The following is an 18,866-nucleotide window of genomic DNA, read 5'->3' as shown; positions in this document are numbered from 1 at the left end:
TAATGGTTCCCCAGTGACCCGGAGACTTAATACAACTTCCAAAAGGATCCAACTTACTTTGGGGAGAGGTGTTTGCACTAAAGAATCAGATTTAGGCAATATTAATTGTCACCACCCAAATCGTATTTGTAGGGCCGTTCTCCACCTGCCTTCCCATGGGACTTAAGTCAACATAGCTGGTAAAGATTTAGGCTATCAGCATCTACCACTTGGATTACTGCAACTCAGTGCCTCCTTTATTGCTTTTCTGCTCACCCTTCTGCCATTCTGTTCATCACATGTGAGCAGAACCACCTTTCTAATGCCCCTATATGGTTCTGTCAATCCCCTGATTTAAAAAGTAACCTTTAATGACTCCCTAACACTTTCAGAGTAAAATTCAAAGTCCTCAGCAGGGCTTACATATTACGTCCTATGTGGTCCAGACTCTATTTATCTCATGAGATTCTTTGGTTCCTTCCCAGTAACATCAACTCCAATTCACCCACATACATATTCTATCCTAACAGTATTAAGCTATTATGTTGTTGTTGTTGTTGTTAAGTGCCATCAAGTCGGTTCTGAACCATAGCAACTCTGTATAGGGTTTCCAAGGAGCAGCTGGTGAGCTTGAACTGTTGACCTTCCATTTCAAATGACTTTGCAATCGGGTGCAACCACCCACAGCGCCATCCCAAGACTCCAGTATGCTATTACTCAGTTCTCCTATTGGTAGTCTTTGCACTGGTTACTTCCTCCTGTCCTGTCCTCACTAACTTCTACTTAACTTCCCATATATCAGCATAGACAAGAAATCCTCTTCCCCAGAAAAGCCTTCTGTGTATAACCACCCTCCTTTCCTTGCTTACTGTCTCTCCATAGATATAGACCACATATAAATATATATGATTGTGTGCTATATGACTTACTAATCAATATTTTAAAATGTGCAACTAATTAATAATTATTTAACCAATTAATAAAACCCTGTAGGATAAGCACTAGACTGCTAACCAAAAGGTCAGTGGTTCAAACTCATTAACCTCTCCCTGGGAACCTTATACAGGATTGCTATGAGTTGAAACCAACTTGACAGCACTTAACAACAATTATATTGAACTAATTTGTCCTTTTGCCATAAAATAAAATTTAAAAGCTAAAAGAACCTTTGGTGCTTATATAAATAATTGAACATCAATATGCCCTGAGTATCAAATAAAAATAGTAAAGTTAGATAAAAATTATTGAATACGTAAGACATTTTAGGTGGCATATTCTTTTTTCTATGTTATTGTTCAGTGCCAATGAGTCGGTTGTGACACATAGTGACCATGTACAGGGTTTCCAAGGAGCAGCTAGTGGGTTTGAACTGCCGACATTGTGATTCAGCACTCCAGTGTTGATCCTACAGCACCACATCATACTCTACAACAATTTGATAATACATTTGTTGTTAAGCGCCGTCGAGTCAGTTCCAACTCATAGTGACCCTGTATAGGGTTTCCGAGGAGCGAGTGATGCGCTTGAACTGCTGACCTTGCAGTTCAAATGACTTTACAGTCTAGTGCATTAACCCACAGCACCACACAAGGACTCCTGATATATAGAATGTTAATATTCCATTTTGTAAATTAGGAAACAGAGGGTAAGTAATGCAGTCTCCATGAGAGGAAGTGAAATTCACACATACATCTGTCTGGCTTTAAAGTCTACACAAAGTTTATTCTGGTCTTGCCTGCTCAAACTTTATTCTGGTCTTACTTTGTGAGAAGTTCTGAAATTCACTAATGTGATCTAGAGATCATCCTAGGATTAAAAGCATATTATCAGCCATATAAAAGAGACAGTAACAAATACAACAACTAAAATCTTTTTGAGTGCTTGTTCTGAAATAGCCCCAAATAAAATATTTTCCATGTTATCAATCCCTGATTCTTCACAAATACCCTATGAGGTAGGTACTGTTAGTATTATCCCATTTTACAGATGAAGAAACCTAAGGTTGTAGAGGCTAAAATGGTAGCAGAGCTGGAATTTGAACCCAGGCCATCTAACTCCAGACTTGACACTCTTAATCTCCCAAATATATTGTCTCTCAAAGATTTTTTTTTTATTATTACAAGAACATTCAAAATACAGCTAATTGCCCCAGAATCATCAGGAGGTATTTGTTAAGAAACAAACACCTGGGGGGACCCTACCCAGAGAAGCAGTGATGCCTGAAATGGAGCCAGAGATGATGACGTGGAGTGATGGAGCAGCTGGAGACTTTAGATCCAGAGAGGAAGAGCAACTGTGTGCTGAAGACCTGGGGGTACAGGGGAAGGATTGCATGGAGGGGATTGTAACCATGGCAATGAGACGATATACGATAGAATGAATGTAAAACTAATGTTCTCCCATGTAAACTATCACATAATTCACAATAAAACATTTAAGAAAAAACAAACAAACAAACACACACCTGGGGCCCTCCTCAGACACAGAATCACAATCTTTTTGAGGCAAAGAGGAAGAGTGTAGGGCCTAGTTTTGGGTTACATTCTGTTTCATTACCAAGGAGCCCTGGTGGAGCTGTGAGATAAGCACTGGACTAGAAACCACAAGGTCGACAGTTCAAAACCACCAGTCACTCTGCAAACGAAAGATGAGGCTGTCTGCTCTTGTAAAGACCTATAGTCTCAGAAACCCAACGGAGCGGCTCTACTTTGTCCTACAGGGTCACTATGGGTGGGGACTGACTCAACTGGCAGTGGGCTTGGTTTGATTTGTTACACAAGTAGCATAAGAAGCCTGGTGGTGCAGTAGTTAAGTGCTTGGCTGCTAACTGAATGGTCAGTGGTTTGAACACATCAGGTGTGCTGTGGGACAAAGATGTGGCAGTCTGCTTCTGTAAAGATTACAGTTTTGGGAGCGCTATGGGGCAATTCTACACCGTTTCATAGGGTCTCTACGAGTCAGAATCAATTTGAGAGCAATGGGTTTGGTTTTAGTCACAGTACCAATTCAGTAGGCATTTTAACAACTACTTAAAAATCATGGAACCAGTAAAATCTTTTTACACTGATGAATCAATCACATTCCTCAAGCATTTAGAGAATTTTCTCAGAGCCCATCCTATTGCTGTTTTGGTCTTTGGGCTGAGTTAAACATTCACTTTGATAGCTGATCTGATGTACACTCCGTGCAACCACTACCACATGAATTGCACCAAAGTTTAGAATCCCAATAAAGCAATAGCAAAACAGCAAGGCCCACACTCTCATGAAAGCTTTGGTGTACCGACTGTTAAGACCACTTTTCATGCAATGCTAGCCCAGCAAAAGAGAAAAGAGGCACACTGGGTGGGACGCTGCCTGTGTATGGTTGTTTAGGGAAGACAGCAGTATGAAGAAGAAAAACAGACCTCCTTCTCCCATCGGGCTCAATCTACTGACAGTTTTGGTTTGGTTGAGCCCTTCACTTGTAACTACGTCATAGAGCTAGGCTTACTAATCAGAATTCCTTTTTCAAAACAATATGAAATCTTTTCCTTCCTGTTGTTGTTGTTGTTGTTAAGTGCCATCGAGTCGGTTCCGACCCATAGCGACCCAGTACAGGGTTTCCAAGGGGTGTAAATCTTTACGGGAGTAGAAAGCCTCATCTTTCTCCCGCGGAGCGGCTGGTAGTTTCGAACCGCTGACCTTAAGGTTCACAGCCCGATTCGTAACCACTACGCTACCAGAGCTCCTTCTTAAACACACATAAATGGCTTTACATGGAAAAATCACCTCCAGATCTATAAAAATTAACAGTAATATCCTATGATAATGTGTGACATTTAATGTTATATATCACAAAATAATTCCCCAAAATAGAAAGAATTCCCACTTAGAACCTATTATTCTTCAGTTAATGAACGTGGCAGAGATTGGTTCAAGGGAAGTTCCTACACCCCAATTCTTGGTAGTTTGGGATTGAGTTAAACTTCAAGCAGAGTGGGAGGGGCTGTCTTCTCACCCATTACTTCACTCCAAAAAAAAACAAAAAACAAGTTATCTAGTTAAATTGCTTACTATTATGAAAAATCATGGCTGTAATTTTTTTTTCATGGAGAGGGGAGACACAATTTCCAGACGAGAACACAGGAAAAATAGTTTCCTCCAGAAAATATCGGAGAGGCAAAATTATTTTTCATTTCACTGTACTCTTTTTAGTTGAGAACTGAGTTGTTGTTGTGTTGTTGTTAAGTGCCTTCGAGTCTGAGCCGACCCATAGCGACCCTGTACAGGGTTTCCGAGGGTGTAAATCCTTACGGGAGTAGAAAGCCTCATCTTTCTCCCGCGGAGCGGCTGGTAGTTTCGAACCACTGACCTTAAGGTTCGCAGCCCGATTCGTAACCACTACGCTACTGAGTAGACAGATTAAAACCCAAACCAAACTCCCCGCCACGGAATCAATTCTGACTCCTAATAACCCTAGAGGACAAAGGAGAGTGTCTCATCAGGTTTCCAAGGCTGTAATCTTATTGCCACATTTTTCTCCGTTGAATCAACTGCTGGGTTTGAACTACCAACCTTTTGGTTAGCAACTTAACCACTAAAAGTAGGCAGATTACACAACCATGAAAAGACAATAAAAACTTTTCTAATGTAGTAGGCAGCTAGAGCATTTACTGGGCCCAAATCAGTTGAAAGTTAAAAAATAAAATAAATACCTCAAGAAAATAATGCAAAATAAGAAACATTAACATGCCGTATACACAAGGAGTTCTGGCAGTGTAGTGGTTACGAGTCAGGCTGCTAACCTCAAGGTCAGCCGTTCAAAACTACCAGCTGTTCCACAGGACAAAGTTGAGGCTTTCTGCTCCCATAAAGATTTACAGCCTCGGAAACCCTATGCTTGGTTTCTATGAGTCACAATCGACCCCATGACACACGGCCACCACCAGTGAATGAAATGAAGACAAGCAGCTTGATCCAAAAGGAAAGAGGGAAGAGTGTATTTCTGGTGTGGGATAAGGATACACCACCCCATGAAGAAGATCAGAGAGTGAAAGGTTTATGGGAAAGTGGTCAGCTGGAAGTGGGTAAGGAACATTTCTCAATCATTTGTATAAGAGTTAGAAAAAGAAATGGCACTCTTTAACCAGAAAAAAAATCTAATATTGTAAATGCTGAACATACCATGCTAACATATTGGGACACTGGGATTGTTATAATTCTGATTCTCATTGTAAGGACTACAGAAGGTGGTGAGAAAATGAACAAACAAAAACAAAAAACACCCAAGGAAGGCATTTACATGAAGGATATACATGTTTACATAACTAGGACCTAGAGATGGGGGCTAGGACCTGGAGTCAAGGATCAGGAATGAGTGTGTAGACAACAACAATATACTAGCCAAACTCTGTAACCAAGCCCACTGTGTTAACTCCAGAGGGGCGGTCATCGCTATCCCAGAAACTCTTCTCACTCAGTTCTGCTCTTCTTGCTTATAATACCTTCTCTCTATTCCTCCATATGGTCGCTATGTGTCATAACCGACTCGATGGCACTTAACAACAAACTCTTCCACTGAAAGAAGTTCTAGTGTAGTGCACCACACTGGACTGCAAGGGCAATTTTAACCACAAGGTCAGCAGTTTGAGCCCACCAGCTGCTCTGCTGGAAAATGATGAGGCTTTCTGCTGCTGCAAAGATTTCTTTGGAAACCTTATATATATAGGGCCACTATGATTTGGAACCGACCCTCTGACACTTAACAACACATATGTATATGCTGTTGTAGAGTCCTGGCATGGCACTGTAGGATAAGCACTGAACTGCTAGCCGAGAGACACATAAAACCCTATTTAGGGCCACTATGAGTTGGAAGTGACTTGATGGCACTTAACAGCAACATTCTTCCACTACCCCATCCCTCAAGACCTAGCTTAAGTTCCATCTTCCCAGTAAGGTTTTCCTGGCTATTCCACTCTGCACTGACTTTATTCTGGGAAGCTCATTAATAAGTAATGCCGTGTAATTTACCTAGTCATGAGTACAATATGAAAAGATAATAGAATTTTTCCACAAAACTTTTGAAGCCCCCTTGTCCAGTTTTACTTCATTGGGTTTTCAACGGCTGCTTTGTCAGAAGTTGATTATCAGGACTTTATTCCAAAGTACTTTTGTGTGATCTCAAATCTCCCATCTTTTGGTTAGCAGCCGAGCTTGTTAACTGTTTAGCACCACCCAAGGATCAGGGCTGTTGTTGTTAAGTGCTGTCAAATCAGTTCTAACTCACAACCACTCTTTATAGGGTTTCTGAGGAGTGGCTGGTGGGTTTGAATCACCAACCTGGTGGTTCACAGTCTAGTGCTTATCCTACAGCACCACACCAAGAGTCTAACCCTCAAGACACTGCCATACAGGATATTCTGACTTACAGTGAGCCTAAAGGATGAAGTAGAAATACTCCCTAGGATTTCTAAGGCTGTAAATCTTTATAGGAGCAAGACAGTCTCATTGTCTTCTGTGGAGCAGCTGTTAGGTTTGAACCACTAATCTTGCCATCAGCAGCCCAGTGCTCATTTCCTTAATTTCACTGGCTAGATTTATCCTGCTTGCCTCCCATAGAGATGAATAAACCATCACTGGCTCAGCCCTAGTTCTATTCTAGGCTCTGGTGGGAGCCAGTATTTTGGACAAATTCAATCCCTGTGTGGTAAATGACAAAAGGGCTAAGTGAAAATAGTATGGAGATAAACAGCCAGGTGTAGGGACAGCGGGGGAGTCCTGGTGTGGCGCTGTGCATTAATGCGCCAGACTGCAAAACCATTTGAACTACAAGGTTGGCGGTTCAAGCTCAACAGCTGCTCCTTGGAAACCCTATACAGGGTCGCTATGGGTTGGAACTGACTCAATGGTACTTAAAAACAACAATAGGGCCAGGAGGAGACCTTTCCATAGCCCCCACCTTTTTTTTTTAATAAAGGAGTAGGGGGCAGTTTAGAAGGAAGACTAAGTCCTCAGAAGAGAAAAACACTCTTAACTTTATGTCCCCACAGTGAAAAAGAATAGGGAAAGAAAATCAATGATAATTAGGCTATTTCTCAGATTTTATTGAAAGGACACACATTTAACTGACTCTGAACTAGATGGTGAATAAAGAAGTAACTTTAAAAAAAGAGAGATAATAATCACAACTTTGTTTTAAATAACTCAAAGAAAATTAAACAGATGACCTTTTGGGAGGATTTCAAATGATCTCTGAGTCTCCATTAGAATTTTAAGTCAAATAACATTTTAAATTGATAACATATCAGGGGTTTGAAATCATTAATAAAATCTCATTGATTTTAGTTTCAAGTAAGCTTGAACCCCAGATACTATCCAACAATTCACATTAGTAAGCCGCATGGGCATCCTACCAGAATGCAAACCATGCTACTGCACCTCCTTAGTGCTGTGTCAACTTCTAAGAGACTTTATGATACACAGACAGGCCTCCTGAGTGTGTCAATTCAGATACTGGCATAGCAGAAGCTTTTCTGAAAAGAAAAGCCTAGTGGCCTATTTTAGAAAAAAAACAGCCAAAGATAACTCAAGGAGCACAGTTCTACTACATGGGCATCTATGAGTTGGAATTCAGTTTATGGTAACTGGTTTTGATTTTGCATATGAAATACTTCATGCTACACTTTTCCAGTCCATTTATTATTTCTGTACTTCCATCCACATCCACTGTCTCAGGTTATTTCTACCATTACTAATTAAGGCCATTTAGACAGGAATCTTTATCATTATTTCCAGAAGAGAAACAAAGACTAAAAGAGGATGATTTCCTTGCCCAATGCCTTACGGTTAAGGAACGACCTTTATTTTTAGTTGCAAGCCATTAGTTCCTCCTATACCATAGATGTACTGTACCAAATCCTGGTGTGGTGCTATAGGATCAGGTTCGGCAGTTCAAATCCACCAACTGCTCCTCAGAAAACCTATACAGGATTGCTATGAGTTGGGAGTTGATTCGACGGCACTTAACAACTCAGTAAGGTTGAATGTGAGTTGTATTTTATGGAAAGTAATACTCATATTTTATTTACATAAAATCTATAGGGACACAAAGAAGACATACAAGGACACATAGGAAGTTTCATTTTAAATTTTGGGATCTATTTAATTTTGAAAGACTTCACTGCAACTCTTTTAGGCTACTACATAATTTTTACATGAAATAAAAATAGAAAAAGTAAAAATGGTGGTGGTCTTGTCAACCGTAACAAACAAGAAATAATCTTGCAAAGGAGATCTTGTGTGGGCCACCCAATTATATAGGTGTAAAACAACTGTAGTTTAAAAACAAACCAATCGCCCAAATTCTACTAATAAATCTCCACTGCTTTTTCATCAGTAAAAACAGTCTATGTTGAATAATAACATGATTTAAAATATGAAGTTAAAGAATTTTGTGTGATTTAACCAGAAGAATATTGGCCAGCTATCACTTAAAAAACTTTTTTAAAAAAAAAAAAAAGGTCTACTGCACAGAGAACAAGGACTCACATTAAAAACCAGAATCCCAGCCAAAGTAAGAATGCTGGAACCTGCTGGGGCCTGTCTGGACTTCCCATGTTTCAGAGTGTTTTCTAGCACTTACTCTGCAAGCAGGATGCTGTTTGTCCCTCGTGTATTTTCACAGAAGTCCATTTGCTTTCCTCCCCTGGCCTCTTTGCCATGGGCTATGTCTATCATCGGGCACGATCTATGTGGCAGAAGTCAATGCAACTCTCTAGGGAACAGCCTCTGAAGGCCATATGGGCTATTTAAAACCAGGGTTTTCTTCCTTTCTTATAACAAGGATTTCAAATGACAGGGTTTTCCTTTTTTTCCTAGCTATCATTTTTATTTTCAAAGAGAATTTTAACTTTGGTCATAAAAATGACCAAGTCTTTGATTTATCTTTGTAGATATACTTGTATATACTCTAATTAAAAAAATATAATTCACATGGCAGTTAAAACAGCAGTGATCACTGATTAATCACTGCTATATCTGGGTTTCAAGAGAGTGCCACCATACAACTTTCAACACTTGTCACTTCAGATAACAAGTGACAAAAGAACTGAGATAATATTATTGCAAAAAAATCAAATTTTATATTCTAAAACGTAGAAAAGCCAAGAAAGAACAAACAAAATGAGTAGAGTGGCAGACCGGCAAAGTGATTAAGGAAAAAAAAAAATTAACATCAACACAAGCTGTAATAGCTAATCCCTAACTACAACTCTATCATGCCATTTTATGTTGGGATACGCTCAAATATTTTATCATAGCCGAGTCACACATTTTTATAAAATGGCTTTAATATAGACTTTCTTAAAACCTTATCCTCCATAGCTACTCTTTTTTTTAAAAAAATCCATTTCTAGGGATAACAGCAAACTTTAAAACTGAAACAGTACATTTCGCTACCCAACTCTGAGGTTCTAAATGACTAATAAACTGACAGTTCAGCTATCCATTTGAAGTTTATAGACAAGCAGATCAAAGGAAATAAGGATGATGTTATTTACCATTCCCACTTTATAACAAGGCACAGAAAATGGTACCTAGGTAATGGTAAAGCTGTGAGTTGTTCACACACCCTTTAAACAAGCCTCTGCTCTTATTTATTTCCTCTCTGTCCTAGTTTGCACCCCAATCTCTTTAACAGAACAAACAACACTACATACAAAGAAGGAGTAAGAATTTGTGTTATTTTCTTCTCTAAGTGAAGGCAATAAAGCTTAAAGGAAAATAAACAAAAGTGACGTTTCCAGGGCACAGTGGACTTTGTACATGTACATGTGTGCAGTCCCACCTATCTATCATGGCAGAATGACAGGAAAGTCCTGCACCGTCACTGTTACTCTGAGGCAATAAAACACTCAGAAAGGCTTTTTAGACTACTATGGTACTCCAGTGATGCTCCAATCCAGCTATAATTTGAATGCTTTGAGCACACTAAAACACTAGTCAAGATCTTTATTATGCTAAATTCCAAAACGCATTTCCAAAAATGAAAATAACTAAAACGCTTATGACTTTTAGTTCTGTACAACGCTGACAAACATTTATATACATTAGACAAATAAGTGCCGTTGAGTTGGTTCTGACTCAAAGCGACTCTGTATAGGGTTTCCAAGGATTAGCTGGTGAGTCTGAACCACACACCTTGTGGTTCAAACTAACTTGCAGTCCAGTGCGTTATTCCACAGCGCCACACCAGGACTCCAGCCAAAATAATAGGAAACAAAAATATAAATAAATATGATCACAATCTTCAACGGTTTCTAATCATCATTATTTTCCTATAAAGGAATGCTGAGTTGTCCTCAAAACTGACACTTAGTCAGTTAAGTAATACAATTTAATTTTATTGATTTAGTTTTGGTAAAAGTCTATACGATCCACTTCCATGCCACAAATGTTGCTACAAAGATCATCATTATGAACAAAATCTCTTGATCTTTGAGGTAAGTGAGGATTTTAAGTGTTTACTATAAAGTTTGATTTCAAGTCATGTGTCTCTTTTACAGAAAAGGAGACTAAACATGCTTGTGACACACTGGGAATATAATCTGTGAAACTGGTTAATAAACCAAAGGCTGAAACAGCTTCTCCTAAGTAGTTTACACGTTTATATCCATATCTCCAGCTTCTTGCACTATTATGTGCTTTGTCCGCTGAGCAAAAACACAATCTGTTTTTTTGGCATAAATGGCCCACTGGTCTCAGGACACCCTCTGTCCATCTACACAAGCATTCAGCAAATTCATTAGCCTCAGGTTTGCCAGTGGAGTGTGAAGAAAAACCTCCTCACATCGCCTTCAGGATTTATGCCAGAATTCTTGGCACCAATAAAGTTTGAAATTAAATCTTTGAAGTGACAATTTGATGAAAGTCCAAGAAAAGTGCCTGATCATCAATAAACTCTCCACTCACCTGCCCCCCCGCCCCCCGAAACAGTGAGGATACCAGGGAGCAAGCAGATGTCAAAAGTGAACACGCAAGGAATCTACTTCTTCAGTGTGAACTCTACAGTTGTCTAAGAATACACATAATTTGTCTCTGTCAATTAAAACTAAGTTCTCAATCTTTCACTGGATGTACAAAAAATAGAAAATAAAATCAGAAATAGAACTTCCTGTACTCTTGAAGCAAAGGTGAAAGCAATTAGCTGTTCCAATTGCTTTCACCAAAGTTTTATTTTATGGGGTATTGTTAGTGTTGGTAGGGCTATTGAACAGGCTGTAAGCACAAGTCCATTCCTTCTATGTCTAATAAAATCAAAAATCATTAAATTTTTCTTAAATAATCAGCAACACAATAAGACTAAGCATTCACATTATACTTCAGTTTATTTGCATTATCTGGGCTCCTAGAATGTATCTCCTAGTACTCTTAACGAAATCCTAGAATTATGAAATTCTACTAGATAAATAGGAGCTCTGGTAGTATAATGGTTACAAGTTGAGATGCTAACCTCAGGGTCAGCAGTTCCAAACTGCCAGTGGTTACACGGGAGAAAGATGAGGCTTTCTGCTCTCGTAAAGATTGGCAACCTTGGAAACACTATGCAGGGTCACTATGAGTTGGAATCGACTTCACGGCACATAACCACCACCACCACTAGATAAATATCTCTGATAACCAATCATCATTATCTTATATTTTAAAGGCTGAAAACATGTTCTCAGAGAAAAATGACTCCAAATCACTAACATACAAATACTGTGACCTAAGATTCTAAAAATTTTAATAGCTTACGAGAAGACTGACAAGCAAAAATCATTGTCGTCAAATAAGGATTAACAAAAATTTGGAAATTTTTGAAAATAATTTTATACATTATAGAACTACTGTATTAAAAAAAAAAAAGCTTAAAAAGACATCCAGAAGCTAATGTACTCCACACAGATCATTTAATAATGGTGAAGGGTTTGTAACTTGCATTTAATATTTAAGAAATAGAGATTAACCAAAATTTAACTACTTATCCAAATCTGTCCAAAAGTATTATTTATCATTACTCCTCATCATATCAGCAAGGTAAATTTCAAGGAAGCAGCATATTATTACTTGAATTAATGTGTAAATCATACTATGGATAATCACCTAAAGTTGATTAAGCCAGTTATAAAATTTCCACATGAAATAACATCACCATCACTGATTATGGATTCTAAAATCTCACTGGAAATGGCATTCAATCTGGGGGTGTACAAACACACAAAGCAAATTCAATGCAATGTCCAATGAGCCCAATGAAATGAAATCTGCAGGCAGAAAATCCATGATGTAATCAGTGCCATGGATTCCTTATTTCCTTTGAAACATTCAGCTTTCCCCCCTCCAAATTCACTTGCTTTTCTCATCTTTCATTTTCCTTCTCCTTTCTATAACCCAAGAGTTGCTTAGTGTTCTTAGAAACTGTTTCTACTTTACAAACATTTGATCTGGGAGGAGAACAAGATAAAACACTTAAGTGCAATATTTTTTTCAACTATACTTCCTAGTATGGCACTGTAGAATAAGCACTGGACTGCTAATCACAAGGTTGGCAGTTCAAAACCACCAGTCACTTCTTGGAAACCTTATACAGGGTCGCAATGAGTCAGACCTATCTCAACAGTACTTAACAACGACAATCCTTCACAAATTGATATTTTATTAAAAATACAATCAAAATGTATTACTAAAAGAATGAAATGGAAAAAAAGACATGGAAATTACAAGCTACATTTTTATGATTTCAAGCAGCTGAAGGTCGGTTCTGGACTAGGAATTATATGCTCTAGAGAGAGTACTTCACCTGCCTCCTCGCCTTTAAGAACATGCTTCTCTCAAGGAGACTTGATGTCATGTGAAGAAGAGGACCTACCATGGTGCCCTGTTCATCTCCCTCCAGTTCTTGGATGAATCTGTAATACTGTAGCTTAGCTGTTTGCTCGTCTACAGTCTCTCTCTTTAACATGAATGAAAACTGTAGGAGCAAATGGACTCTCTGGCTTTTTTTCAATTTCACTGCTAGAGCCTAGGACTGTTAATTTCATTAGTTAAGCCTCTCCAGTTTTGTTCTTTTATTCTTTTTTTCAATTGTCAGCATGTCTGGTGTGGCACTACTGGATAAGCACTGGACTGCTAACCAAAAGTTTGATGGTTCAAACCCACCAGTACACTCCTCAGAAACCCTTTACAGGGCTGCTATGAGTTGGAACTAACTCAAAAACATTTAACAAAAACATGTAGAAATGTGGCTCTTTGCCAGAGCAGCTTAAAAATTTTGGAATCAGGCACACAAGCATACATTTTCTAACAATAACTGCTACCTGGTGTCAATAGTTTTTCTTTTGTAGTCAACTAAGTATCTCAAAACTTCATAATCAGACATTTTATATCAACGGCAAACCAAGTATAAAGATTAAGGAACTAGTTATATATAATTTTGGTTTGATGTACAGAAAAAAAAAACTACTAAAAATGACAGAATGAACACATCTAAAAAACATTACATAATGAAGAGAGGTAAAAGACGACACATCTCTTCAATTTAAAAAAAAAAAGTGAATATCAAAATAAAATCTTGTATGTCTGAAAGTGTCAAATTGTTTAAAGTTAAGATATCCAATGCTTACACTCTTAATACAAAATCCATCCATTGTGTAAATATTTAACTAAGTCCTAAAATACTATAAAACAGTTTACGTAGCAATTCCACACTTAAACTTGTCCAAAGAAAACAAAGATTCTACGAAAATAAGATATTCATAGCATTACTCTAGATGTCCAATAGTAAGAGATTAGTTAAATAGTATATTTCATGGAAAATAGCAATATGATACTAGACAATATGATCCCATACTGCATATCTAGAAAAACATATATCAAAATGATCATAGTTAAAATGTGTGGCATTACATGTCATTGCAATTATTTTTGCTTCTCTATATTTTCTTATTTATCTGTAGTAAACAATAATAATATAGTAAAGAATAAGATATAAAACATTTAAAAAGATAAATCTATAAAAGGAACTCTTTCAATCAAAAAAGGATTGATCAGTTTTAATCCAACTATGTATGGTTTTGTTCTCAAGTAATAAGAGGCTCAAGTAATTAGTTAAACTGATTTGTAGATAAAACAAGACATTTGGAGACTTCTTAAGTTGTGTGAGAATTAGTCTCAAGAGCTTTATGGACACATTAACATGATAATCTCAAACTGCTAATGACAAGCGAGGATGCCTAATGTGTTTTTGAAAACACCAATATGGCAACATAAACATAAACTTACAACTCTCATTCCATTTGATCTGCACTTACATTGTTGTTGCCATTGAGTCTGTTCCAATTCATAGTAAACCTATGAGACAGAGTAGGGTTTCCAAGGCTGAAATCTTTATGAGAGTAGACAGCTAGATCTCTCTTCTCCCTCCGAACAAGATGCAAGTCTACAGGCCAACCTTTTACTTAGCAGCTGAAGGTTTAACCATTTTACCACCTTTGGTGCTGTGGGTTAATGCACCAGAATGCAAAGCCATTTGAACAGCAAGGTCGACAGTTCAAGCTTACCAGATACTCCTCGGAAACCCTATACATGGTCGCTATGAGTCAGAATCGACTCGATGGCACTTAAGAACAACAACAATTCATATTAAGTTTTTCTGGTATGGTTCTGTAGGATAAGTATTGAACTGTTAATCACAAGGCCAGTGGTTCAAACCCACCAGCTACTCCTAGAAAACCCTATACAGGGTTGCTGTGAGTCAGAACCAACTTGAAGGCACTTCACGACAACAACAAAATCATCTGAAAAACAGAACCAAAAGAATGGTCCTCAGAAGAAAATGTGATCTCCTGGTCTTCAGAAAATAATTTAGTGAACATATATCATGGACCTGATTTCTAGAGCTGTGGTTTTTTTAATAATAAAAGTGAAAATTCTTTCTAGAGAAGTTGGTTTGCAACACCAAGTACAAAAGTTTTTAGCAAATACCACACCGTAACCTCTTATATGTCTAACTCTTTGTCACTCCAGTTCTTTTTTAATTAACAGAGGCATGGGTAGAAAACTACAGCTTCACAAAGAATGTTAAAGCACATGGAAAAGAACCTTAGAGATCATTTAGTCCAAACACTTAATTTTATAAATATGAAAAATCCAGGCCAAGAGAACTGGTGACAAGCTAAACTAGAACTGGGTGTCCTGCCTCTAAGGTCAGTCCCCTTTCTATAAAAATTCCCAGAACATCAGTTTTATTTAGAAATTAACTATCCACCCACAAGGTTAGATAAAATAGCAACGTCAGTATATATACAGACCTTGCATCTGGTAGCTGTATGGTGCCTGTCCAGGTTGAGGGGTACCAAAGCTTGTACCATAGCTTAGAAATCCTGTCTGTCCAGGTGACTGAGACTGTGACAATCCACCTTCAGTCTTGATGCCTGCCCACAATGCACCTAAATCAGTTAGTGATAGCTTATCTATCTGTTCATTTTCAAAAGCTGGTAAATATATAACACACACACTGACATACAACTGTTTTTGCACAAATACTTCCTAATATTAGCAAAGGGTATACATGGTTAAGAGTGAAATACTAGAAGCTATAACTCTGATTTAAAAATTCATAGTGATTTCAGATCTGAATGCCCATTAACAGTGATCTTTCTTGTCTTTTCTGAATCCAACTTTCTACAAAATATAACTCTGTTCATAAGATAAATACAATGCATTTTGTTGTTTTGCAAGAGTTAATGATCACCTCCTTTGTAGTCAAAGATATGACCATACTTAAATCTTAGCTATACTATGCCAAATATTGCTATGTTGATTGGTATTGAAATAAAAAGCCTATGATTTAAAATGTGACTAAGTAGAGCTTTTCTTCTCATAGCAGTTGTGGGGTTTTGGGTTTTGTTTTCACTTTTTGCATGACATAGCTGATTTTAGTGTCCAACTCATTTTGAAGTCAGATGAAGGAATACTGGGTAGAGCAACAAGGTAATAAAGCCTATCTGAAAATAAGAACAAAGCCAAGTAGAATACCAAAGAACTTGAATCCTATACAACAGCAGAGTTATTAATAATACAGAGAAGTTGTCAAGTATATTACCTGTTTTTCCCCTTTAATTTCAGATATTATTCAAATATCTTGTTTTAAACGTGGTTTACATTATGCTTTGCTTTTACCATATGGTAGTACAAAAAAATAATGTATTTGTGGAACTCAAATACTTCCTAAAGCTGCACTCTGATAGCCTAACTTCAGGACTTTGGTAAGGCACGATGTTATACAGGACTTAGCCCTAGATCATAATTAAAGACAGTCATGAGAGCTAACAACTGTCCTAAACACCCACAGAAGAAGGGGAGGAACATTTCTGCCAAGGGAATTCACATTTTTGAATAATTTTACTTTGCACTTAAGATAAATGATATCTTTAGGATCTAAAATACACAGTAGTTTTACTGTTTATTTCCATTTTAGGGGAATTTCATCAGTAGAATGAAGTTAGGTAACTTTCCTAAGGCAGTGAAAGAATCTGACTCTTGGCTGCAGGAGTCTATGTAATTCCTGGAGCATCTCTAAATAACCTCATACTGACCTTACCATTTAAGTCTTAACATTTAAAAAAATAAAACAAAATAGTGCTTAATTGTACAGGCAATCCCAAACTAAGGAAGGAACCATACATATAAATAAATGGTCCCCGGGCAAATGCTTGCCCAAGACAACTGGCTTGATGGTTACAGAAAGAAGCCTATGTTGTTACCCACTAGGGATAGTTCCCCTTTTTCTCCCCATTGGAAGCTATAATGATCCACTTCAGCCTTTACCTTTGCTATTTCTGGTTTTAACCTGGAGGACCAAGATGTGCATCTTTGTGATAAGAACAGCCAAAGGGAAGGTAGTAAATAACCTTTGGTTGGGTGATTGGTTATGTGCCATGGAGTCGGTTCCAACTCATAGAGTTCCATAGGTTGCAAATCTGTATGGGAACAGAAAGCCTCATCTTTCTCCTACAGAACCACTGGTAGTTTCGAACTGCTATCCAAGAGGTTAGCAGACCAACTCATAACCGCTATGCTATCAAGAGCTCCTAGATACACTTATACTCAGACATGTTATCAGGAGGGACCAGTCTCTGGAGGAGGATATATTAGCTAAAGTGTAGGGTCAGCATAAAAGAGGAAGACCCCAAAGAGATGGATTGACACAGTGGCAGCAGTAATGGGCTCAAACATAACAGCAATTGTGAGGCTAGCACAGGACTAGGTGGTATGTTGTTCTGTTGTAAACAAGGTCCCTATAAGCTGGAGGCAGCTCGACGGCACCTAACAACAAGAAAACAACAAGAAAACACAAGATGGCAAAAGCATCTCAACAGTAGACTCCAAGCTAATCCAGTGAAGAACAAACAGTATGAGTTGTTCTTCTTTATTTATCTACGATTCACAATATGAAAAGGTATCTCTATCTTTTTCTATAGGGTACAAATAACAAAGTCAGGAGCACACGTCCTTGGAGAAAGGCTTTTAGGACTATTTGGACCATGACTATAAGCAATTAAAAACCATATACTATGTGTTCTTCCTTCATAAGCAACACATGGGAGTGAAGATTGCAATTGCTTTTTGATGCAATGTGAAACAAAAGACAGAGGACCCCTTATTAGAAGCACTGGGTAATCTCTTAATATTCAAGGCCCTAAGAGAGAAGAAATGTCAAGGAATGAGAAATATTCTCAGGAGATTTATAACCATGGAAAGCCCTGGGATCCTGTGTTTTACACTAACCACCTCACTGATTCCATCGCTCACATCAAAATCCTCATTCTCTCTACTAGCTCTGACACTTTTCCTAAGATCTCTGCTCACCTCACCCTCTTGGAAGAACTATCTCATTTATAGATATTTATTTATGGTTTAGAACTAGAGGAATTCCAGCCCCACACATTAGAAACTGGCAAAGGGGGCGGGGGGGAGAGGGGCACAGGTCCTTCCATGATTGACTTGAAAGGAGAGAGGACAGAACTGTGTAACTGGAACACAAGGTAGAAACAAGAATAGTAACCTTCCTACAGAAGCATGGGTAAGTCTAGAGTACCTGAGAATTATTTGTACTGAAATATTTATATTTCAAACAATCATCTTACAAAAAAATCTTTAAGACTGGATTGCCTTGATTTATCATAGTAGAATTGAAACTATTCAATTCAAACCATAGATCCTTTTTCTTCTTTCAGTTCAAAAATACTTTAAAAGTATCATTTACAGATAAATACATGTGAATCCTACCTAACAATATATGAAAGCTTGAATAAATTTTACGTAAATAAAAGATAATTTTATAAAATCCATATTATGATTGTTTTCAATGTCTACTTCCCAAAATGTTTCGTGAGATTACATTCAATTCTGACAGTCACGAAATTAAAAAATTTAAAGACTAAAGTTATACACAGTTTAGATTTTGCTTTCTATACATTTGATTAAGAAATTTCTATCTAGTCAATCTAATTTGGGGTTAAAAACAAAGAATGAAAAGGGAAAAAGTAAAATTACTTTGTAATTATTAATAAAATGCTGTATAAAAGTAGCTTTCATTCGTTCAATATATTACAGAAAATAGTATTACAAAAGAATAATACTATCAAAAGTATAATTGGACTGGTCACACAAAAAATATTTCTAAAAGCACAAAATTACTCAAAGAATTCAAAGATGCCAAAACATATATTGTGACCATCTGTGCCCTTAGTGATTCCAATTATAATTTCAATCTTATTAGTCAGATAGAAACTATAAGAATTTTCCATAAAATAGGCCATATTTTACTAGATGCTTGCCACATAAGTATCATAAACATTCTGA

General features: G+C 37.5%; 1 protein-coding gene across 7 annotated transcripts in view; it reads right to left on the bottom strand.

Moving 5' to 3' along the window:
• Nucleotides 1-18,866, bottom strand: part of EYA1 (eyes absent homolog 1 (Drosophila)) — a 217,598-nt gene that overhangs the window by 143,502 nt on the left and 55,230 nt on the right. For 3 of the 7 annotated variants that reach the window (XM_006860020.1, XM_006860023.1, XM_006860026.1), the window contains one exon: nt 15,311-15,448. In XM_006860020.1, the coding sequence (XP_006860082.1) occupies nt 15,311-15,448 (138 nt within the window). Of the gene's footprint in view, nt 1-15,310; nt 15,473-18,866 lie in introns of all 7 variants that reach the window. The other 4 variants (XM_006860022.1, XM_006860024.1, XM_006860021.1 and 1 more) reach the window with 2 other exon arrangements.

The sequence above is a fragment of the Chrysochloris asiatica genome, unplaced genomic scaffold, assembly GCF_000296735.1.
Source record: "Chrysochloris asiatica unplaced genomic scaffold, ChrAsi1.0 scaffold00036, whole genome shotgun sequence".
Taxonomy (NCBI): domain Eukaryota; kingdom Metazoa; phylum Chordata; class Mammalia; order Afrosoricida; family Chrysochloridae; genus Chrysochloris; species Chrysochloris asiatica.
Note: the sequence above shows the minus strand (reverse complement) of the source record. Positions and strands in the feature narration are given on the sequence as shown.